At 41.2% G+C, this 24,506-nt stretch overlaps 1 protein-coding gene across 5 annotated transcripts in view; it reads left to right on the forward strand.

Moving 5' to 3' along the window:
• The window catches only part of PPP1R12B (protein phosphatase 1 regulatory subunit 12B), a 202,674-nt gene that overhangs the window by 101,782 nt on the left and 76,386 nt on the right, over positions 1-24,506 (forward strand). For 4 of the 5 annotated variants that reach the window (XM_004578757.2, XM_058669012.1, XM_036495328.2 and 1 more), the window contains 5 exons: positions 8,588-8,678; positions 15,526-15,729; positions 17,611-17,800; positions 17,890-18,002; positions 20,287-20,328. In XM_004578757.2, the coding sequence (XP_004578814.2) occupies positions 8,588-8,678; positions 15,526-15,729; positions 17,611-17,800; positions 17,890-18,002; positions 20,287-20,328 (640 nt within the window). Of the gene's footprint in view, positions 1-8,587; positions 8,679-15,525; positions 15,730-17,610; positions 17,801-17,889; positions 18,003-20,286; positions 20,329-24,506 lie in introns of those variants that run through there. The other variant, XR_009246138.1, reaches the window with a different exon arrangement.

A 24,506-nucleotide genomic window follows, 5' to 3' on the forward strand; every position in this document is an offset into this window, starting at 1 on the left:
CTCTGTTTAGGTGTGTTGAACTCTTGTATCCCTGCAAAGCCATGCTATCTTTTTTTTTTTTTTTAATTTATTCATCTCACTTTAAAGAGCTAGAGAGAGAGGTAAATGTTGTTAGAATATCAATAATTACTTTTTCAAAGTTAAAAGATTCTAGCCTTAGCTTTAAAATGACCAAATTTCCCACGGTAACTTTAAGTAGAATGTAAACATTAAGCATACTCTTAAGCTCAGCAGCGTCACTACTAATATGTTTATATATTCTGTTTGTTTGGAAATAATATTATATATGAGTTTTTCCTTTTTTAAAACTTGTTATGCTTTACAACCACCTATTTACCTGTATCCTGGCTTGATCAAATCTTATTTTACCACCTTTACTGCAATATAAAGTCTGAAAAGTACCACATAAAGTCCCTGTTTCTCCATTGCCATTCCCTAGAGAGCTTCCCCATCTTGGATTTGGTTTTTATTCATCTCAGATCTTCCTTACTGCTATTCATTTGTGTGCAGATACATAGTGCATTTACATGTTTTTGTATAAAAGGGATCATTTTGTACATATCATTCCAGGATTTACTGCTTATATTCAACTCAGTTTGCTCTTTTTAAATGCTTGTTTCTCATGATTATACCACAGTTGGTTTCTTTCCTGTGCTGATAGACATGGGAGTCTTTCCTGAGTGACTGACACTCAGGATGCTGCAGTGACCATTCCTGTGTGTATTTCTTTATAACAAGGTGAAGGAGTTTCTAGGGGTGTTGAGTTCCAATTACAATATCTGATAGTGAAGAACAAAATGTACCTTTACTTCAGGATACCTGATTATTATTCTGCTTATACTGTCACCAGCAAAATATCAAAGTGCCTATGATTTATCATTTATACTTGAAATGTTATTTTATTTTTATTCTCTTTTTAAAGATTTATTTATTTTTATTGGGAAAACAGATTTACATAGAGGAAGCATAGAGAGAAAGACCTTTCATCCACTGGTTCACTCCCCAAAAGGCCACAGTGGCTGGAGCTGAGATGATCCAAAGCCAGGAGCCAGGAACTTCTTCCTGGTCTCCTATGTGGGTGCAGGTCCCAAGTCTTTAGGCTGTGCTCCACTGCTTTCCCAGGCCACAAACAGGGAACTGGATGGGAAGTGGATCAACTGGAACTCAAACCAGCACCGTATGGGGTGCCGTACTTGGAGGTAGAGAATTAGCCAGTTGAGCCATTGTGTTGACCTCTCTAAATATTATTTTAAGGATTTATCTATTTATTTTTATTAGAAAGGCAGATTTACAGAAAGAGGAAATACAAAAACTTATTTTAATTCTTGCTAAACTAGGAATGATGAAGTAGCTTCTGCATGTTTTAATTTTTCTTTACTGCTGTTGAAATGACATTTTCTCTTTTATTTATAGATTTTTCTGTTTTCTTTGTGAATTATGTGGTTATACGCTGTATTGTGTTGTTGTTTAGGTTATTGCTTTTTTTGCTGATACAGTTTCTTCATATATTCTAGCTATGAATATTTTTTGCTGGTTGTGTATTTTTATTAGTTTTTGTTAATCTTTTAATGGCTTATAGTATTGCTTCATATGAATGGTTTTGTTCCATAATGGTTTTGTTCCATAAACCATTCTCCCTGGTGCTTAAGATTTGGATTGTTTCAGGTCTGTTTTGTCATCAGTGATCAATATTTGAGACAGCTGGCCAGGTCCAGCTGGTCCAGCCCGTGAGTGTGAGGTAAAGCAGTACCACCTGGCCTTGCTGGAACCTGCCATCCTTGGCATCACTAGCATCTGCTGTAACCAAGGAGCTAACTGTAACGTGACCTACATATGTAAAGCACTGGGATTTGCGAAAGTGGCTTTTGGCACTTGAGGCTGGCATGTTTTTAATAGAACAAATGTTCAGATGGAAAAGAATTCAGGCCCATGTAGTTTTTCGTTATTTTATTTGAGCTAGGTCACAGAAACACCAGATTAATGTTGTCTACACAGAAGGAGTTCTCTGAATCCTAGTGTGGTACTGTATAATGTAGAGATTGGAGCAAGACTGGGCAAACATTTTCTATAAAGGGCTAGAGAGTCAATGTTTTTATGTTTTTCAAGCTATTTGGGTTTCGTTGCAACTGCTTGGTTCTGCCACTTTAGTGTGGTAAGCAGTGGATTGCCAGTCTCATTCAGTTATGTATGGTCCCGACAGCCTTGGCACCTTAGGGCTCACAACCTGAAAGATTTATATTGGGCCTTTGCAGGAAAAATGTGTTAACCTTAATGTCTGCAAATTCAGCACCATTGAATTTTGGGCCAGGTAGTTCTTTGTTGTTGCCTTCTGTGGGGTAAAATTGTACCCTGTTGGAAACTAATGGTCCAGAGGATTCAGGAAATGCTTAAATTGGCTGAGGGAAAATACCTCTTTTTTAATCTTTAGTTATTCCACTGACTGAAGTGTGCCTGTGGGTTCTTGCTTCAGCTCCAGCTCTGATCTCAGTGTTGGATTAGAAAGGCAAAGACACTCCAGTGACACATTGGCATGCAATTTTTCCAACCTGTGATATCAGATCCTATCTTGATATGTGGCATATTAAATCTGGACACTTTTCTGACCTGTAGCTAGCTAGCCAAATTGAACAGTCCTTAACCCGTTGGTAGAGTACTTGACGTTTGTCTCTACATTTCTGGCTGTCACTGTTTGTGTTTTATCTGTGTCTTCACCACTGTTGGCATTGGCTGGCTGACCAGACAGCCTGTGCCTCCAGGGGCTGTATTTACAGCTCACTTGGGTGAATGCAGCAACTAGGATAGCCCAAGGACAAATGAAATAGTACCCAGAATGAGAATGATGCATCTCCCTTGCTGTATCTTCTTTCACATCAGGAAGAAATCCTCTCCCTCCCTTTCTACAAATGAGATGTCATATTGATTGGTTTGATACAGTGTATAAAATATGCATCTAATGGAATGGTATTTTAGGAATTATCAGCAGCACTGGCTTTTCCAAGACCCAAGATTTTGCCTGCTCCCCTTTCCCCTCCCCTTCTTTCTCCTCCTCCTTCCTAGTAGCAGCTTTCTTAGCAAATTGCAGGCTTTGCCTCTGGCTTGCTGGATAGCGGTGGCACAGCAAGCCTTTGCTAGTTTCCAAGGGAGACCGGGTGCTGAGACTGCAGTCTTTCCCAGCAGCCACTTACCTTTCTTGCTATTCATCTCCACACATCTCTTGACCTTCATGCTGCTATGCAGGCCTGCGCAAGGAGGTAACGGTCTGTTTTCTCGGAGCTCTCTCTGTCAGTGGGGACTGTGGGGACGTGGGGTGCTTTGGGGTGAGGCATATGGAAGCAGCAGAGTGTCAGTGCTGCAGTTAGTTCTCTAAAGCCTTCCACGTCTGTGTGCTTATTCCTATTTGCTGTGCCTATAAATAGCATGAAGGTAGGAGCCTCAGCACTACCTGATAAAACTGAAAAACACTCCGTGTAAAAATGTAAGTTTCCTGTAACGTTCGCTCTGGGAAGCATAGAAGAAAAATAACTTTGAGAAGAAAAATGAACTCATTTTTCTCCTGTTAAACTTAACTAGCTAACAAACTTTATTCATGGCACGATTCTACTCTGTTAATAGTGTGTGAGTTGATTCTGGTTTCTAGGCTTAAGAAGCGGAATTGACAGTAAGATCTTGTAATTGGATTCTTAGGGTATCTAGAGCTATGCAGTCCAGTATAGTAATCGGTAATCATGTGTGACTGCTTAAATTAATTAAAATTAGATAGAAATAGGAATTCCTCAGGCACACCAGCAACGTTTTAAGTAACCCTTAGCCATTTAGACTGTGCTAGGTATACAACTTTCCCTCTGTCATACACAGTTCTATTGAACAATACCAAAGAAAGTGACCCATGGATATAGAAACTGAATACAATCAGCTCTCTGTGTCCATAGATTCCTTTTAAGATTTGTTTGCTCTTCCATCTACTGGTTCACTTCCCAAATTACTGATGACTAGGGATGGGCCAGTGTGAAGCCGGAACACTGGAACCCCATCTGGTTCTCCCACTTGTGTAGCAAGGGCCTAAGTGCTTGAGCTGTCTTCAGTTGCTTTCCCAGGTACATTAGCAGGAAGCTGGATTGGAAGTGAAATAGAAGGTCTTGAACTCCTGATGTGGAATGTTGGCATCAAGCAGTGGCTTCAGTGCTGCACCACAGTACCCCTACCTATGGATTTGGTTTGTGCAGATTCAACCAACCAAAAGTTGAAAATATTGACAGGGTGGGGGTTTTCTATCTGCTGAGCATATAACAATCTTTTTCTTGTTTTCATTCCCCAAACAATGTAGTATAACAACTATTTACACAGCATATATATTACATTAGGTATTATAATTAACTTAGAGATTACTTAAAAGGATGCTGGAGGGTATATGTAGGTTGTCTGCAAATATTGCATCATTTTACATAAGACCCTTGAGCCTCCATGAATTTTAATGTCATCAGCTTGTTAAAGGATATCCTGGAAGCACAGATATTAGAAACAACTATATGAGGAATCTTCACAATTTCATGAAAATAAATGTTACAAAAACATTATGCATGAATTTTAAATTTTTGCACCAAAACAAACACCTTCTAATGCCATTAGACTACCCAAAAAAACAGCCAGGTTCAGAGAAACCATGCTTCAATGCTATAAACTGCTAAATACTAAAACTAGAATAGACAGGAGACAGCTGAATGACAATCTATAGCCATTTTGAGGTGTATAGAACAGGGTTGAATATAAACCAAAATGGAAATTTCTAAGAAGTAACAGGATGTGGTTGAGAACCTGCATGTTCCTATAAACATATTGGTTAATCAATACCATGTCAATTAATGCCATAATGTTGTAATTGGTTGTAAATATTATGTTGGGACTTTTAATTGATTGGGATGATACTCTGCCGGCTCTACCTTCAGAGATAGTCTCACCAAGAAACTATTGAACTTACCAGGACAATAGGATGCTGGACTGTATGCTTGGTAAATAGCTCCAATGAAAGAATCTCAACTGAATTTGAACTGTGAAAATGCAATACGATGGAGCAATCCGCCGTGGGGGTGGGGAGGGTTTGGGGAGGGGTGGGGGGAATCCCAGTGCATATAAAAATATGCCACATAATGCAATGTAATTAATTAAAAAAAAAATATTAAAAAAAAAAGATTTATTTATTTTTATTGGAAAGGTGGCTATACAGAGAGGAGAAGAGACAGACAGGTTTTTTTTTTTGTAAACTTTTGGATATCTGGTAGGTTTCCGTCAGACTAATGAATAGATATTTATCTTTTTTTTAAGATGATGGAAACTGTTTTTTTTTTTTTTGAGGTTTATTTATTTTTATTTACTTGAAAGGCTGGAGAGAGAGAAAAAGAGAGAGATCTTCCATTCACTGGTTCAAGCCTTAAGTTCCCATAACAGTCAGGGATGGTCCAAACCAAAACCAGGAATTTGAAACAACATCTGAGTCTCCAATGTGGGTGGTAGAGGCCCAAGCCCTTAAGCTGTCATCCGCTGTCTCCCAGGGCTACATTAGCAGAAAGCTGAATCTGAAGTGGAGGAAGTATTACATCCTAGTCACTTCAATATGGAATGTGGGTGTCCCAGGTAAAGGCTTAGCCCCTTGGGCCACAATTTCTTCCCTTATATTTTAGTCAGAAGACCTAGAGGTTATTTATTCAGAATTGGTACTGATATGAGGATTTCAAATAATTCTTGGAAAGAAGAATGAAAGCTAAGTTTAAAAGTTTAAAAGCTTTTGAAACTCATGCATAGTTTTTTCATAATATTCATTTTTGTAAGGTTTTTTTGAAAACCCTTTTTATGGATTTACTATGGTTTAAAGCTAGATGGGGCTTTAAAACTGTATACTTGGGGTCATCATTGTAGCATTACAGGCCCCGCCAGTTACATGGCTGCCCCTATGGGCACCAATTCATGTTTTAGGCTGTTGCACTTCCGATCTAGCTCCCTGCTAGTACACCAGGGAAAGCAGCAGAAGATAGACAAAATACTCAGGCTCCTAAACAAACTGAGAGGCCTAAATGAAACTCCTGGCTTGTAGCTTCTGTCTGGCCCACCCTCAGCCATTGTAGCCCTGTGGGGAATGGGAGATTCTTTCTGCCCCCTTGCCTGCTTCCCTCCCACCCTCTCTATTGGTTCTCCTTTCTATGTAACTCTACCTTTCAAATTAAAAAAATAAATAAATAAGCCTTTAAAAATCTGTAGACTGACCCCCTCTTTTTTTAAGTTAATGAGTTCCAAGAAATTAAATGATTCTGTTAGAGTCAAACAAAGCATTAATGGCAAATGTGAAAGTAGAATCAGGATATCTGTTCTTCCTGCTGCACTACGATGCCCGTGAAGATCTGAGTTACCAGTCACTAGTTGATACGATCGTTATCTCCAATATCTGAACCATAAGTTTGGAGAGTTTTTGTTTCGTTTTGTTTTGCTTAGTTCACTCAGAAGACAGAAATAAGTTAAGCGAGGATTCATGCCTGTAAAATTTGAAGTAGACTGATACATCAGAATTTCAGTTTAGTCCACATTGAGGGACCAATATGGCAACGTGAGCACTGCCTGGCTGGGACTTCTGCTTCACGCGAGGGTGTGTTTTGTTTAAGATAACTCTGCTATTAAGAATAATTTAAAAATGGATAAATATGTATATTTTTAAATCTCTGAAGATACTGGGCAGTTATTAAGAAGCAAGAACTTTGAGGTAGGGGTGGGGAACCATATGGATATTTATAGCATCATTTTCAGGCCATGCAAAATTGTCAGCTTAAAAATTAGCCTGCTATAGATTTATTGAATTTTAAATCCTGCTTGCAGTTGTCTTGGAAAGGGCAGACCAAATGATTTTGTCAGCCTTCTACAACCTGACTTAAGGGTTCAAGGTCCTGTAGGGAAGGAAATCACAGCAAGATGCACTCAGCATTTGGCTATACTTTTCTCCTTCGGTCATTTGCTATTTAAGGTGTAAACAGTAGCTATGAGGCAAAGAAACATCCAAATTTTCAGGAGTCTCCTGGGGCAAGGAAATAAAAGCTAGACTGCAGGAAGAAGGGTCCTAATAGATTCTTTTATCTTGGATGACTGATGATTATATCCTAAGAACTTAACAGAAATACCACGTCCCCGTGGTTGTCAACATGTGGTCCACACCCACCCAGGTCAGCATCATCAGCTGAGAACTAATTATCAATGTTCTCAGATCCCACCAATACCACATCTATAGAATCAATACTACTGGAAGTGTGCAATTTATGTTCCACAAGTCCTCAATATGATTCTTACACAAGTGGAATTTTGAGAACCACTTCCTTAGCCTAATTTCTAGAGGAAAATATTTCCTTTCCTAAAGGTGACAGCATCTCCCAGACCTGCAAAGAGTCATTATAGTTGTTACTGTTACCACTACGGCCAATTTCTGCCTTCATTGAAGTTTTTATGTTAAATTCAAAAATTACCAGACAGTCATGAAACCATTAATCATTACTACAAAAAAAAAAAAGGACAAGATCCTGATGTTCTTAAACAAGTACTTCAAAATAATTGATTAATAATATTCAAGAAAATAGAAGATAAAATGGAGGCTTTCATCACAGACTAACAAAAAATAGACATTTTAGAATTGAAAAATAAAATAAATGAAAATAAGCTCACTTGGTGAGCTTGCAGTAGACCAGTTAAAGAGAGAATTAGTGAAGTGAAAGATTGAATACTGTAAAATATCAGAGACAAAGGATGGAAAAGATAATAAACAAGTCATAAGAGGAACATTGTTAATAAGGTTTAATATAAGTAGTTAGAATCCCAAAAAAAGGAGGAGGCCAAGTTTTGTTTTGTTTTCGTTTTCATGGAATGTTAATGTTACTTCAGAGTTATTGATCAAGCAGTGTTTATTGGATTTGGATGTTCAGTAGACACATTTTTATTTGAAAGGCAGAGTTACAGAGGAAAGGAGAAATAGGGAAAGAGAGAGGGAGAGAGAGAGAATCTTCCATTCACTGGTTCACTCCCCAAATAGCTATAATGGCCAGAGCTAAGCTGATCTGAAGCTAAGAGGCAGGAGCTTCTTCCAGGTCTCCCATGTGGGTCAGGGGCCGAAGGACTTGAGCCATCTTGTACATTCTTCCAAGGCTATAAGTTGGGAGCTGGATGAGAAGCGAAACAGCCAAGACATGAACTGTCTCAGTATCCCATGTGGGAACCACCACATGGGATACTAATGCTGCAGGCAGTGGCTTTACGTGCTATGCCACCAGTCCAGCCCCAGAACAGTCACTATTACTGATGAAGCACTGCAAGCCCTGTCTCTGAAGGCAGGAACAGAACCTGGGCACCCACCATGGCTCCCGTTCAATATGTTCCACAGATGCTAGTGTAGCATTAAGGCAAGAGAAACAAAAGTTACAAGGACACAAACGAAGTGATGACATTCTTATTTTATGGATGGCATGATTCCCCATGAACATAATGCAAACACTGATAATCTCTTGAGTTCTGTCCTTTCTATTCACAGCTGATAGCCTCCCTGCCATTCTGACTTTCTCTGCAGGTCCTATCTGACTCCCGTACGGGATGAGGAAGCAGAGTCCTTACGGAAGGCCCGTTCCAGACAAGCTCGGCAGACTCGGAGGTCTACTCAAGTGAGTGGCTCTTCTGTAGTGCCGTTTCCTTTATTTTTGTCTTAGGAGTATAATAACAAAATATTAAAATAAGTACCTTATTCCAACCACTGCATTAAGTATGTTAAATCTTACACTTCATAGAATCAAATGAGTTCATAGTTCTACTGTCCCCTTTCAGCTCTATTCCTCCAAGCTCCATGTAAGACTAACTTTCCTGTCATTTTGCTTGGGCCTCCAAGTGGATTGAATCTTAGAGTGTGGAAGCTTTTTCAGTGTGTGGAGGCACTTTGTCATTGCTTACTGTGTTAAAGACCTTGAAGATTTCTACATCCTTACCACATTTTAAGATTCACCAAAGGAAAACAGTTTGGCGCATCTTCAGTGTTAAACAGTTACCATTTGACTTAATGTTTCTATTCAAGTATATCTGCAAAACAAATGAACATATGTGTGTGTGTCCATATAAAAACTTTTAAATAGATATTGTAATGATAGTATTCACAATTGCTAACAAGTAGAAACAGTCCAAATGTCTGTTAACTTAGAATGGATAAGCAATAATGCTCATGCAATGAAATATAACATTAAAAGGAATGAAATACTCATACAAGTTACAACGTGAATGAACCTCAAGAAAACATTATGCTAAGAGAAAAAAGCAAATGTAACAGACTCCATCTACTGCTTTTTTTTTTAACAGGAAATTTCCCTAATAGACAAGCCTAGAGAGCTAGAAAGTAGACTCCTGCCAGAGGCTGGAAGGCAGACAGCATAGGAAGTGACCACTAGTGGGATGATGAAATGCTCTAAAATTAGAATGTGGTGATAGTTGCATAACCCTGAAATCTGTGAATATGCTTAAATAACAACAACAGTGAATTACATACTTTAAAGGGATAAATTTTAATATTTGTGGTTTATGTTTGCATAAAGATTTTATACGCCCTTTCCCAAACGAAAGAATCCCTGTGGGAGCCACTGAATCGATTTAAGGAAGAGCATGATATAGTGTACATTATATTTTACAAAAATTATCAAATGAACCATTATTGGAAAAGATAGGTAGTAGTAAATTTGCTGAGCCTGGAAGCAAGAGGATTGGCTAGAAAGCTGCTAATGACAAACCAAACTGAAAGTGACAAGAGCATGAACTCAGCCTATAACGGCCATGAGAGTGGAGAAAAGGCTACTGACTGGAGCTGTTTACGGAAGCAGGGGATGATGAGCCCGTGAAGCAGAAGGGAAAGAAGTGACCAGATAGGTGAAAAGAGAACTGGGAAAAAGTAGTGGCCTAGAAGGAATAGTAAGCTTTCGTTTAAAGGGTCAAGTTGCACAGTTTTAGGAACTAGAGTTCCCATTGCAAAGCTGAGCTGAGAAAGGGCCTTGTATCCTCCAGAACACAGAATGAAAGTCCTTGCTGTCTTCCCTGACCATCCTGAGTGTTCTTCCTGCAGTTTTTCCTGATGTTTACCCTATTTGTTTGTCTTTCTCTCCATTAGAATGTAACTTCTGTCATGATGAAAATTAACTATGTATTTTTTGGGTGAAATATAAATAATAAAGTTCACAAACTTTATCATTTTTATGTGGACAGCTCACTGGTATTAAGTACCTGCATTTGGTTGAGTAACTATCACCATAATCCATCTAGTACTTTTCTGCAAATTAAAACTATATGTTCAGGAGAATTTAGATGGCAGAATAGGGTAAGCACATGTTTAAACAGATGGAGAAATATTAGGCAGTGTGAAGCAGAGAGGGCACATTCCAGGAAATAGGAGAGGACAGAACAACAGAACAGGGGTACCTGGAGACTGACAGACACAGGAAAGCAGTGGACAAAACAGTGTGGTGTTGCAGTGACTGATACCCCAGCAGCATTCAGCTAGCTGCAATCTAAACTCCACCGGCAACTGGAACTCCGCCAGCAACAAGGTGGGAAGGGATGTTTATCAGGAAGCTCAGGAGGTGAACCCAGACAAAGAACTGCTTGTTCTGCTGGTTTGTTTGATTTGACCAGGAGCAGAGACAGAGCAGCAGATACCAGATGAGCAGTGCAGGAACAGGGTGGATTTCATAATCCAGTCTGCCTCCTAGAGCTGAATCAGGCACCATTTCGTTTAAGGAAGCAAGGGCTATGGGGCTGGACTGTCCATGCACTGAGCTGGGAGTGAATGTATTTCTGGCCCAGTGAACTGCAATAACATGGCATCCTACAGGTTCCACCCAAGACAGGTCCAGGTAGCCATCAGATCTGACAGGAAGCGGATTAAGAACTCTAGTAGTGTTGCACCAGGCACCATTTTGTACAGTGTGGCAAGGGCTTTGAGACTGTGGGGACAGCAGTGAGCTGCGGATGCACTAAGCTTGGCGAGAACATGCATTGCACTGGTCCCACAGGAAAATAATACCGACTATGGCATTCTGTGGATCAAAATAGGTCTGTAGGCCCTCAGACCTAACAGCCAACAGGTTCCATCAAGATCACCACCAACAACAACCTAGCTATATAGGACACCTGGTGTCTTCCTAATCCTGGAACCTACTCAAACCGAAAGTGAGAGGAAGGTTGCACAAGGCAACAGTGCAGCCTCAGCACGATATCACTGGAGGTGGAGACTGGTGAGCCAGGAGCTGGGGCTGTGGAGACCATGGTGGAAATCTAACCTAAGAACCAACACCTGGAACTCTCTGGGGGAAATGGCACAAGTAACTGCAAACAAAGAGCCGTGTGCCAACTGCAATAACTAAAATCAAACTGTAGACCTATGGGTGACAGAGCTTAGAAACCTGCCACAAGGAGAAGAATCTGATAACCAGAGTTACAATGACCAAGAGCAAAAGAAGAAACAGAGGCACCATAAATATTACTGAAGTCTCCCCTGCAAAGGAGCAAAACCCTCTGCCAACATCAGAGTTCACTGAGGAAGACATCGAGAAAATGGGGACGTAAAGCAGGTATTCAAGGAATTCAAGGAATATATCACACTGGAAATGAACCAAATAAGCTGATATATCAGAAATTAAGAATATAATAGAGCAAATTAAAAGTACAGTGGAGAGTCTCCAAAATAGAATGAAGGAGGCAGAAGAAAGAATCTCAAAATTAGAAGATATTTCCTGTCACTAGGGGGAAACAAACAAAAAGCTGGAAGCAGAGTTGGGTCAAGCTAAAAAAAAAAGTATTTAAGAATTGAGGGCCCGGCGGTGTGGCCAGGCTGCTAAAGTCCTCGCCTTGAACGCCCCGGGATCCCATATGGGTGCTGGTTCTAATCCCGTCAGTTCCACTTCCCATCCAGCTCCCTGCTTGTGGCCTGAGAAAGCAGTAGAGGATGGCCCAATGCTTTGGGACCCTGCACCTGCGTGGCTTTGGGACCCTGCACCTGCGTGGGAGACCTGGAAGCGGTTCCAGGTTCCCGGTTTCGGATCGGCATAGCTCCGGTCGTTGCGGCTCACTTGGGGAGTGAATCATCAGGTGGAAGATCTTCCTCTCTGTCTCTCCTCCTCTCTGTATATCTGACTTTGTAATAAAATAAATAAATCTTAAAAAAAAAAAAAGAATTGAAAGATACTATTAAAAGGCCAAATATAAGAGTTATGGGAGTCCCAGAAGGTGGAAAAAGAGAAGCTGGGTTTACCAATGTATTTAATGAAATAATAAGGGAAAATTTCCCTAATCTAGAGAAAGAATTGGGAAACAACATCCAGGAGGGGCACAAAACTCCAATCAGACTTGACCAAAAGCGATCTTCTCCACGACACATGATAATCAAGCTCTCTTAAATCAAATATAAGGAAAAGATCCTTAAATGGACATGTGAAAAAAAATTAACTGACTTACAAAGGAATATCCATTAAACTCACAGGAGACCTCTCAAAGGAAACTCTACAGGCCAGAGAGAATGGAGCGCCATATTCCAGATTCTAAAAGCAAATAAATATCGGCCCAGGATAACATACCCAGCAAAACTTTCCTTTGTCTTTGAAAATGAAATAAAATTCTTCCACAGTAAAGAAAAGTTAAAAGAATATGCCTCTTCCAAACCTGCCCTACAAAGGATAAAGATGCGCCCACCCAAACCAAAGGCAAGTGTGAAGAATATCCCAGTGAAATAACAACAGAAGACTAAATCAATGAACAACCCATTGCTAAATGACAGAACCAAATTACCACCTGTTTGTATTAACCCTGAATGTAAAGGGCTTAAACTCATCGATCAAACATAATAGATTAGTAGACTGGATTTAAAAAACAATACCCATCTATTTGTTGCCTCCGGGAGATACATTTTACCAACAAAAATCCGCAGAAATTATATCTCATGGTTTCTGATGTTTTTTGTTAGTTTCATCTCTTCAAAACACTTTCTTCTGATTAAATTCTTCAGTGACTCATAGATCATACAGTAATATTTTCTTCAAGAAGGTTCTTGATTTTCTTTTTCATTTCTTCAGTGACACATTAGTCATTCAGTAGCATGTTATTTAACTTCATGGTATTGTTAATTTCTTTTTTTTTTTCTTCCTGTGGTTGATTTTTTATTGTGGCTTTTCATTTAAGGGGATGTATAGTAAGTGTGTAATGGAGACTATCATGTCTAGATGTGAGGATACAATGCAGTATGCATCTCTACTTCCAGACAAAGATGGACTTCCAATGAAACTGTTTGCTATATCTTGACAATAGGATGCTGGACTCTGTCATTATTCATACCCGCAATGATGGACATATGACTGTTTATGAAAAACTATAGTATAGTAATGACATAGGGGAACTCAGTGAGCGCGGAGGGAATTAGGGAGGGGATAAGGGAAATCCCAGGGCCTATGGAACTATATCATATAATGATAATATTAAAAAGAAGTAAAATTTCAAAAAAAGAAGTTCATCGGTTATTCCCATTGCCTTCTTGGCAACCACCATTCTATGCTTTGTCTTTATGAATTTGACCACTTTAGGAACCGTAGAGTACCCATACTTATTCTTTTGTGTCTGGGTGAGTTTATTTACTATACCTTCTGGATTCGTATTGTAGCATGTATCAGAACTGGCTCCCTTTTGAAAGTTGAATTCTGTTCCATTGTATGCACATGCCATGTTTTGTCTCTTGATAGATGCTACGGTTGGTTGTTTCTATGTTTTGACTGCTGCAAATAACGCTGCTATGAGAACTGCTGTCCAACTTTCTCCTTAGGATGCTGCTTTTAGTTTTTTTTTTTTTCAATTTTGTATACTCAGAAGTGGAATTTGCTGGAGCATATGTAGTTCTGTGTTCAATTTCTTGAACTGCCCTATTGTTTTCCATGGTGGCTATACCACTTTACAGCTCTATTGTCATTGCACAGGGTTTTAATTTCTCTGAATCTTCACTAATAAATACTTGCTTTATGATTTTTTTAAGTAGCCATCCAATAAGGTGAAAATAGTTACAATTTTCTCATCTTTTCCCCAGCATGTTGCAAACAATCTTATGTTTATCAAAGAAATAAATGAGTGAGGAATGATTGATAAGGGATTATAAACCAATCTAGAATGGTTTTAACTTTATGTATCAAGGGGAGAGAAGATAGGGAATAGCTGGAAGAGGACATAGAGTTGAAGGTGGGAGAGACTGAACATTCAAATACCTGAGAGAGGTTCAGTTAAGAGGGAGCGAAGGTGTCTTTGGGCATGCAACTTTTGAGATGATTTGATTAGATTCTCAGTATTCTTCATGAGATTGTCTAATCCTAGTCCCCAAAAGAGCATCTATTGTCAAGGTAAAATCCCAGCTCCCCAGGATGGCACACAAGATCCATCAGAATCTGGCCTCTGCCTGCTTTCCTGAATGGAGCTGTCCTTTTGTCTCCTTCTGCTCCCTCAACTGCCCTCTTTTATGGTGTACCTCAAACTTGCTAAATTCCTGAATCATCCATGGCTTCTTTTGTTTCTGTATCTTTGCACAGGTTTCCTTTGTCTCTAATGCCCTTCTCCCCACCAGGGTTAGGTATTCCTTTTATGTGTTTCTGTCTTAGTGCGTACTTTCTCTTGTTCTCGTATATCTTTTCTACTAAATCAAAACATTCTTCTCGGGAATGGTTCATTTGGTCTTTTGTGGTTTTTGTGCTTAAAAATCACATAATTCTTAAAGATGAATGAATATTGAATAAATAAATAGTACAACAATAACTGTGGTCTGGGTGTGTTACCTGTTCAATGTCCTTCTAAGACCTTAACCACTTAGCCACTTGATTGGAATCAGCCCCTCTCTCTTCCCAGTTTCTTTTCTCCCTTCTCCGCACATGTCTTATCATTTGCTTTTTTTCTGTCCTGCTAATCCGATGGCCCAAAGAGGCATTAACTCTTGGAACATCTCTGATTGCTAGAGTTGGGAAATGATGTTAGAGAAAAGCTTGTCCAGGATTTTATGGGGTTTATCATTGTGCTAGCCCAGCTCTGATTTTTTTTCTTTTTTTGAGAATGGCTTCTCTTTCTATAGGTAATCTCTGCCATTCAGAGAAATTTCTTTTAGTCACTATTTGATCTTGGAAAGTAGAAAGCTTTCAAATAAAGATTGAGAATGATTTGTTCTGAAAGAAATGCATGTATAACAGGAGGACATCAATGTTGACCTATTTTTCTAGAGATCACATTGAAAAAGCTAAAATACTGAGTTCTAAATGTACCTAGACCAGACTTGGGCTGGGATCATTTCACACTGAGATGCTCATTTTAAGCATGTGTTGTTTGATATGGCTTTTAGGCATATGGGGACTTTGGTTTGGTGTTTGGAAACAATTTGATCTCTTGGAGAGCTCCTCCTGCTCACTCGGCTTCACTCTGTAGTTAAGGTGAAACTGACCTAACGTCATCATGTTTTTCCAGGGGGTTACCCTAACAGACCTTCAAGAAGCAGAAAGGACATTCAGCCGGTCAAAGGCCGAGAGGCAGACTCAGGAGCAACCTGGCGAGAAGCCTGTCAACCCTGAAGGGTTTGAGGAGAGCACGGGGAAGCATGAGCCCTCAGCAGCCCCAACAGAGGAGGCTGCGGAAGGTCAGCAGCCCTGGGCCCGGGGTCTGGATGAAGAGGTGAGCTCAATTTTGCTGGCATGTACTGTGCTAAGAGCAGAGTGATTGATTTGATGGATCTCTCACTGATCATTCAATTGCTGTGTTCTGTGTCTCCATGGTGCAACTGAGAGCAAATACCATGCATGGCAAACCTGTGCAACTAGAAGACTTCAAAGGACATCAGTCTTTAAGTGACCGTTCTTCTAGAATAAATGCCCTTCTATTCTAAAAAGAAGTCATAGTGTAATAAAAATTAAAATATGAAGATTTATTGAATGTTGACTTTATGATAGACATTGCTGTATATTGATTCACTTAATCCTTACAACTCCTATTTTATATGTGAAGAAATTGAGCCAAAGCTAATCGCTCAGGCAGGGAATTGAAACATAGGCAGGCCAACTGCACAGCTAACTCTCCAGATGCAAGTGCATTGCTCTCCAGGCTCCTATAGCTCTCAGAGCTTATGAGGCACTCCAGGGCATCGTGATTGGGCTGGACATGTTGATAGACATTTTAATTTGTGTTCCATTTCTCTAAAAGAGTTTGCTGTCACAGGTATCACCCATTGTCTCTGTACAATGATCATTTCAATCCCTTTCACTCACAGAAGTGTCCTGGTTTAGACTCCACTAAATTTTGTGGTTACTGTGGTTACAGGAGAGAGCAAGCTCTTTGTTCTAAATCTGACTAGCAGTGTCCCATTGTGTATTTTGTTTTATAAGCTACTTTTATAAGCTACTTTTCATCGAGTACTTACTGGAATGTATTCTTAAGAGCCTAGCACACAGTATCTTATTCAGTCCTCACAACCCTCTCTGGGGAAGGTGTCATCCCTGTTTTAAGAAAGGTGGGGAGACTGAAGCTGAGAGAGGTTAACTAATTCAAGATAACACAGCCAGTAAGTGTTGAAACTAGAATTTGAACCAAGTTCTGACTCTGAAGCTTACCATATTTTGATGCTTCTTACTTACTTATGTTTAAAGGGACTTACTCCATGATCAGAAGGAAGCTTTGTTTGTTTTCAACCTATGTGAAAGGCAGAAGACAGAAGCAGAAATCTTCTATCTGCTGCATCATTCTCTAAATCCCTGCAGCTGGGCTGGGCCAGGCCACAGTCAGGACCTGGGTCTCCCTCCTGAATGGCAGGGATCCACAACTAAACCCTCACTTGCTTTCTCCCAAGTGTGCATTAGCAGGAAACTTGAATTAGAAGCAGAGCTGGGATTTAAACTCTGGAACTTAGTAGGGGGTGCAAGTGTCCCAAGTGGCATCTTAACCATGGCACCAAGCACCTTTATAATTTATAAACAAAAGACAAACAGTCTCTATATTGTAAAATTGATACATAGTAAGATTTTATCTATGCATCTACAGTTATCCAAGTTAAAGCTTGGTGTCAAACTCTGCCTCTTCTCTTGGAGGAAGAAAAATCTCAAAGAGGAAAATGGGAATTTTAAGGCCTGGTTCTGGCTCTTGGCACAGTGCTCACTAGCTCTGTGATTGCTGCTAATCCCTGTGTCTTCCTTCTTTGTACCCTTGAACTTTTTATTTTCATACGTAAACCTTTCCTTTCAGCACCTCATCTTAAAAGGGCCCCCATTCTTCCATTTTCATGCTAAGGCAAAAAATTTTATTCACATAGTTAATGTTATTCTAGTACTCTTTGGTGAATCTAGAGAAATTTTCTCAGAGTGCTGCTGCTATGTTATTCTCAGTATAGAAGCTGGTTTTTTTGTTTTGTTTTGTTTTGGCTTGTTTTTTTAGCAATTTTACTAACTTCAGAATATCTGTTACTGTTAAGCCTCTTCGTGTATGAAAAGCCCATTCATAAACCTGCTGTGCTTATCTTTTGGCTGGACTTGAACTTTAACATCTCGTCCCATGCATTATTTCTAGCCTGTCTATCGTCGCTTGAGGTATTCATCTCAGCCAGACAAACCCACAACCCCAGTATCTCCTACTGCTTCAAGACCCTCACTCTACACCAGTTCCCACCTGTCAGGGACAAGTAGATCTTCAGCCCCTGAGTCGGAGAGTTCAGAGACAGCTGAGACCACTGTAGGCGCGAAGGAGATGGACAGAAATGGTATGTAAAGCTTCAGAGATGCAGCTCCCCCACCCCTGCCCCATGCACATGTCCCAGGTGCCTGACAGCCATGCTTTGTCTCTGGCTAGAGAGTGAAGAAGCGGATTTGGATGACCAGTCCTCCAATAGGCTGTCCATCCGCGAGAGGCGGCGGCCCAGGGAGCGGCGGAGAGGCACGGGCATCAATTTCTGGACAAACGATGTAAGTACATTGGTCTGTGCTGGGGGTGTCGTTATTCTCAGCTACCTTGAGTTCTACACAGTGGCCTGGGTCTTGTGGATTACCAAGGAAGTATTACTGAGGAGGAGAGAAGAACTTAACTAGGTTGAGACTCATTTAGTAAATGTATACTACATATCCAGTAACTAGAACTTGGTAAATAATTGATGAAGAGTTAAAAAAAAAAACTGTAAATTTACAACAGCATCTAAACATGGCAAATGAATCAGCTTGCCAGGTTCTATCAGTCTTCCTTAACATTGCCCTAAAGGCCATACTTCAACAGCATCTTAATATCACATCTAAGTAGAAAGCTGCAAGAATTTCAAGAACTTAAAATTGTTAAGCAAGATAATAAGTTCCTTTGATCCAATTTTACTCCTTTGGTCGAAATAAGGAACAAATAATATAAAACAGATTAACTTTGGGCCTGACATGGTAGCCTAGTGGCTGAAATCTTCACCTGGCATGTGCCGGAATCCCATGTTGGCACCAGTTTATGTCCCGGCTGCTGCACTTCCCATCCAACTCCCTGCTTGTCACCTGGGAGAGCAGTAGAGGAGAGCTTGAGGCCTCAGGACCCTGTACACATGTGGGAGGCCTGGAGGAAGCTCCTGGCTCCTGGCCTTGCATTCACTGAGCTCCAGCTGTTGCAGCCACTTGGGGAGTGAACCAGTGGATGGAAGAGTTTCCTCTCTGTCACTCCTTCTCTCTGAAAATATGACTTTCCAATAAATAAATCTTTAAGGAAAAAAAGATTAACTTTGACTTTAAAATAAAAATAGGCACCCCTATGCCTAGTAACTATAAATATATACCCAATACATGAATGTACCTCCCTTATATCTTGCAGCATCCCTTTCTCACTCAGCCTTGTTATTGATGTTTTTAAAATCAAATGGCAGTAGTCTGAAGTCTTGCAGCAAGGAGAGGTGCACCCCTCTTCTCCCACGTCACTTGCCATCACCCTGCAGACAGAGGAGGAAGGCAGAAACATTACTGTCACCCTCTGCATCCCAATCAGTGCCCCACGTGGGTCTGCAATCCCCTCACCTTTGTAATGAACATTTAAAAAACTAAACATTTTTTTAAAAAATCAAGTGTCAGGCCCGACGCTGTGGCCTAGTGGCTGGGGTCCTCACCTTGAATGCACCAGAATCCCATATGGGTGCCGGTTCTAATCCCGGCAGCTCCACTTCCCATCCAGCTCCCTGCTTGTGGCCTGGGAAAGCAGCTGAGGACAGCCCAAAGCCTTGGGACCCTGCACCTGCATGGGAAACCCAGAGGAAATTCCTGGCTTCGGATCAGCACAGCACCAGCCATTGTGGCCACTTGGGGAGTGAATCATTGGACAGAAGATCTTACTCTCTGTCTCTCCTCTCTATATATCTGACTTTCCAATTAAAATATCTTAAAAAAAAAATCAAGTGGCTTTGGTATCTCTCCCTCTCCCCTCCGGAGAGGCACCCCACCTCCCTGTTGTCTCTCCCTTTACTTTCCTCATTCACTTGGTTCTTTCACAAATAAACTTCTCTGTCTGCAAAAAAAAAAAATCAAGTGGCCAGTGACCTGAACAATAAGACCCTATTTACCATCAGATCATTTGAAAATTAGCCTGAGGGTCCCGGCGGCGTGGCCTAGTGGCTAAAGTCCTCGCCTTGGATGCCCCGGGATCCCATATGGGCGCCGGTTCTAATCCCGGCAGCTCCACTTCCCATCCAGCTCCCTGCTTGTGGCCTGGGAAAGCAGTCGAGGACGGCCCAATGCTTTGGGACCCTGCACCCGCGTGGGAGACCTGGAAGAGGTTCCTGGTTCCTGGCATCGATCGGATCAGCGTGCACTGGCCGTTGCGGCTCACTTGGGGAGTGAATCATCGGACGGAAGATCTTCCTCTCTGTATATCTGACTTTGTAATAAAATAAATAAATCTTTAAAAAAAAAAAGAAAATTAGCCTGAGATAGTAAAAATCATATAATAGAAACTGTTTGATAACAGTATAAAGCCAAATAGACTGGTAATTGTTGACAAAGATAAGATTAATTCTCTCTTTCTTGAAGCTGCCTCCTTTCTAACCCTGGTTTGATTTGACCTCTCTGGGTGCAGGTGAGCTCTGTGAGTGGACAGCCTGTGATGGCTGTTAAAAGTGACAGCCACAGAGCATCACACTGCAGTCAGCCCCTGCTGCCCCATGTGAATGGCAACCTGCGTAATTGATGGGAGCTGACCTTGGTGCTCATCTTGTTTTTCTTCCTCCTCCCTTTTCAGGACGAAGCCACTGATGTCTCTGAAGAGGTCAAGCAGGCATGGGTAAGTGACAGACCAGTGAGGCATGTTCCTTTACAGCTCAATTTTGCACTTGTGTGGACAGTTTTGGTTGAAGAAAGAGCAGGCCCTATGCAAACTTAGGCTCAGGGGATGTTAGGAGATTGGCATTTCTTTGAGCAGTGTGCCAGGTGTTGGTGGTGTTATTTTCTCCTGTGTAACAGCGATTTAACAGGTTTCCAGCATTTTTCTGTGTCTGTGGCTGATCTCTAATGCTGTCAAAGGATCTTTTTCTTTCTTGAATGTGTCTGATTGGATTACATAAAGTACTTTGAAATCTTTTGACGAAAAATAAACACAATACCAATTTTCCTACATGTTTCTGAAAGCTTGGCTCCTGCCCCCAGCACAGAATCAAAGTATCTAGGATGAGGTTCAAGGGAAAAGGAAAGAGAACATTTAATCTGTCAACAGATGAGGAAGTAACCACAGACTTCCAAGGCTCAAAAACTATTCCCCTGTTGAGTGAGGGTGTTTTGGCGTTTTTAATGAGGCTACAAGGAAGGAAAGTCAGGAACAAGGAGAACAAAGAGTAGGGACAGCTACATTCTGGCCTCCCGGGCTATAAGGGGCTGTTGGAGTCACAGGAGTTAGGTAGTCTGCTTATCTTCTGAATTCTGCAGAAATGTTTGTGATAGTAAGTAGGCTTCAGGGCTCTGTGGGTTGGGTCTCGAGTTCCCCTGCCTAGACCTGGAATTCACCTAAATGAAATAGCTGGAGACAGTACTGGCCACTGAGGGGTCTTCTGTTGGAGAAGCAAATGACCTCCTGGGTCTGGTCCAGCTATGCTACTCCCTCAAATGCAGTGACTTAAACTAAGGAAGTTAGGAGATAGGGCCTGGTGATTTCTAGCATCTACATTCAGAGCATTGTTTGGGGGGCTCCATTTCATGTTGGTCAGCACTAATAGAGAGGAACATATATGTGGAGAATGTAAAACATCAGACGGTCCAGAAGGTATTTATAGCTGACTTTGAAATGAGAGTAGACACCTGGCCTCTTAAACATCTCTGCTGTGGAAATTCTGGCACCCAGCTTCTCTGCAGTGAAAGGACCGAGCCCAGCCTTGGTGAGGAGCCTCCTGACTCCCAAGAAACCACGCAAGCACTGTGGGGAGGTGGCAGCTTTCGTCTCAGTGTTAATTTTCAAAAAGGAAGGAATTTGGTCTTGACAAAATTAACTCAAATGCATATGCTTTCCTGTTGGACGTAATGTAAAAAGATGTATTTTTTGAACTCTCCTGTTTATTTGAAGTGTTTTTCTTAAATTATACTTAATACCCCATACTGAAAATTGGCACCTAATTCATTTTTAGCAGAGGACATATTGGCCTGTCTATGTGTTACTCAAGATCCTTCAACCTCTGGTTGAAGCTAGGCTTGTTCTTAAAAGTGAGCTGTGTTGTGTAGAAATAGCACATAGAGGTTCTCTTGTGTGGAGGTTGAGGGGGGATTGCCTCACATCTTAGATTCAGGGGCTTGGGAAGGATTTTGGAGGCAAGGACAAGTGAACAAAGTTCCTTGGGCCTACATTATGGCATAGCAGATAAACCCACTGCCTGAGATGCTGGCATTCCAAGTGGATGCCAGTTGGTGTCCTGGCTGCTCCATTTCCAATTCAGCTGCATGCTAATGGCCTGAGAAAAGCAGCAACAGATTGCCAAAGTGGGTCCTGCCACCAGCGTGGGAGATTGGGGAGAAATTCCTGGCTCCTGGCTTTGACTTGACCCCACGCTGGCTGTTACAGTTGTCTGGGGAGTGAACAAGTAGATGGAAGACCTATGTCTGTTTCCCTGAATCGGTAGCTGTGACTTTCAAATGAATCTGAAAGGTGAAAAAAATTAAAAGTTTCTTTGGGGATTTTAAGATATCTGAACAATGAATCTAAATGAGAGATTATACTGCATTTTAATGGACTGTAATCCCTAAAGCATTTAAATCCAAGGAATTACAAAAAGGAAGGTTTTGTTTGTTGTCATAAAAAGTCTTTTGTCAGTGAAACTTTTTCTAGTTTTCTAAACTTTTAGTACAGGACAATCTTAGCCTAGGGCACCAAACAAAGAAAATTAAGATGATCTTAATGCAGTGCATCTCTGAGGATTTCATTTTAGGATCATTGACTTAAAATTATAGAACAGACTTTCTCATGAAAGTCATTTATCTGAAAAATACTCATCCAATTGATTGAGACATCTGCTAGTGTTTCCCAGGATCAAGAAGACTGCAGCGTGAATCCAGGAATAACAGCCAGCTAACTCTGGCCTGGCTACTTGGGACAGATAGTACTCAGGACAGGGTTGGTACAAGCATATTCCAGGTGCCAAGTCCAGGCTTGCCAACAGTGCCAAAGGGACAGACGATGATCAGCACAGGGTGAAGCATCCTTTTTGGAGAAGTCTACTTTTTAACAGATTTGTTTTACTTTAAAGTTGGAGTTACAAATAGAGAGAAGAGACATGCAGAGAGATCTTCTACCACTGGTACCCAAATGGCCACCACAGCCAGAGCTGAGCTGGTTCAGAACCAGGAGCCGGAGCTTCTTCTGGGTCTCCTGCATGGGTTCAGGAACCAAAACATTCGAGCCGTTTCCACTGCTTTCCCAGGCACATTAGCAAGTAACTGGATTGGAAGTGGAGCAACCAGGATATGAACCAGTACCTATTTGGGATTCTGGCATTGCAGATGATGGCTTTACCCACTATATCATGACACCCACATCCTAGTTTTATAGAATAAACCCTTTCCAAGATTCTGATGTCTACTTCTTTTAAGCTAAGAAATAGTTTTCAATCACTAAAACAGATTTTAATTGCACCATTTGATGAGGTTTGGCACCTGAATTTAGCAACATAACCACAATCCTTATCAGGATATGAAACTTTTTCATCGCCTTAAAAAGCTCCCTTGGGCCAGCTTTGTGGCATAGCAGGTAGGGTGCCACCTGCAATGCTGGCATCTCATGTCGAGACCAGTTTGTATACCAGATGCTTCACTTTCAATCCAGCTCCCTATAATGGGAAGCAATAGATGAATGAAAAGTGGGGCAGCCAACACATAAACTGACACACTAGCATGGGATACAGTATGACAGTTATTAGTGGCCTCACAGGCTATGCCAAAATACTGACCCTGAATAATACTTTTATGGGTAAAAAGGAAACTCATGATTATTACCTACATTATGCCACCATGTGGGATTGGTGCTAAAATGACTTTTTAAACATGTAATTTTCTATTTTCTTCCTATATTTCTTTCTTTCTTTTTTTTAAAGATTTATTTATTTTTATTGCAAAGCCAGATATACAGAGAGGAGGAGAGACAGAGAGGAAGATCTTCTGTCCGTTGATTCACCCCTCAAGCGACCACAACAGCTGGCGCTGCGCCGATCCAAAGCCGGGAACCTGGAACCTCCTCTGGGTCCCCCACGCAGGCGCAGGGTCCCAAAGCTTTGGGTCATCCTCGACTGCCTCCCCAGGCCACAAGCAGGGAGCTGGATGAGAAGTGGAGCCACCAGGATTAGAACTGGCGCCCACATGGGATCCTGGCATGTTCAAGGCGAGGACTTTAGCCACTAGGCTATGCCGCCGGGCCCATTTCTTTCCTTTTTAAAATAAATTAACTGGTCTTATTTGAAAGGCAGAGTTACAGAGAGGAGAGACAGCAAGAAGTGTCTTCCTTTGCTGGTTCATACCCCAAATGGTCACAACAGCCAGTGCCGTACCATCCTGAAGCCAAGAGCCAGGAGCTTTTTCCTGTTCTCCCATGTGAGTGTAGGGGCCCAAGTAGTTGGGCCATCTACTGCTGCTTTCCCTCGCACATTAGCAAGGAGCTGGATTTGAAGTTCTGAAGCAGCCAGTATTTGGACCTGCACCCATATAGGATACAGGCAGCAGCTCCACTGCCCAGGTCCCAGGGAGGGACAGCTGGGAGGACTGCTTAGATTCTAAAAGAAAGTGGTTGTCTTTGTTGTTGATTTTAATAGTTTTATTTTTATTTGAAAGAGAGTTTTTACAGAGAGAAGGAAAGAGCTCTCCCATTCATTGGTTCACTCCCCAAATGGCTGGAACTAAGTTGATCCGAAGTCAGGAGCCAGGAACTTTCTGGATCTCCCACATGTGTGCAGGGCCTCAAGGACTTTCTCTGCTTTCCCAGACCATAAACAG

This window comes from Ochotona princeps, chromosome 10, assembly GCF_030435755.1.
Source record: "Ochotona princeps isolate mOchPri1 chromosome 10, mOchPri1.hap1, whole genome shotgun sequence".
Lineage (NCBI taxonomy): Eukaryota > Metazoa > Chordata > Mammalia > Lagomorpha > Ochotonidae > Ochotona > Ochotona princeps.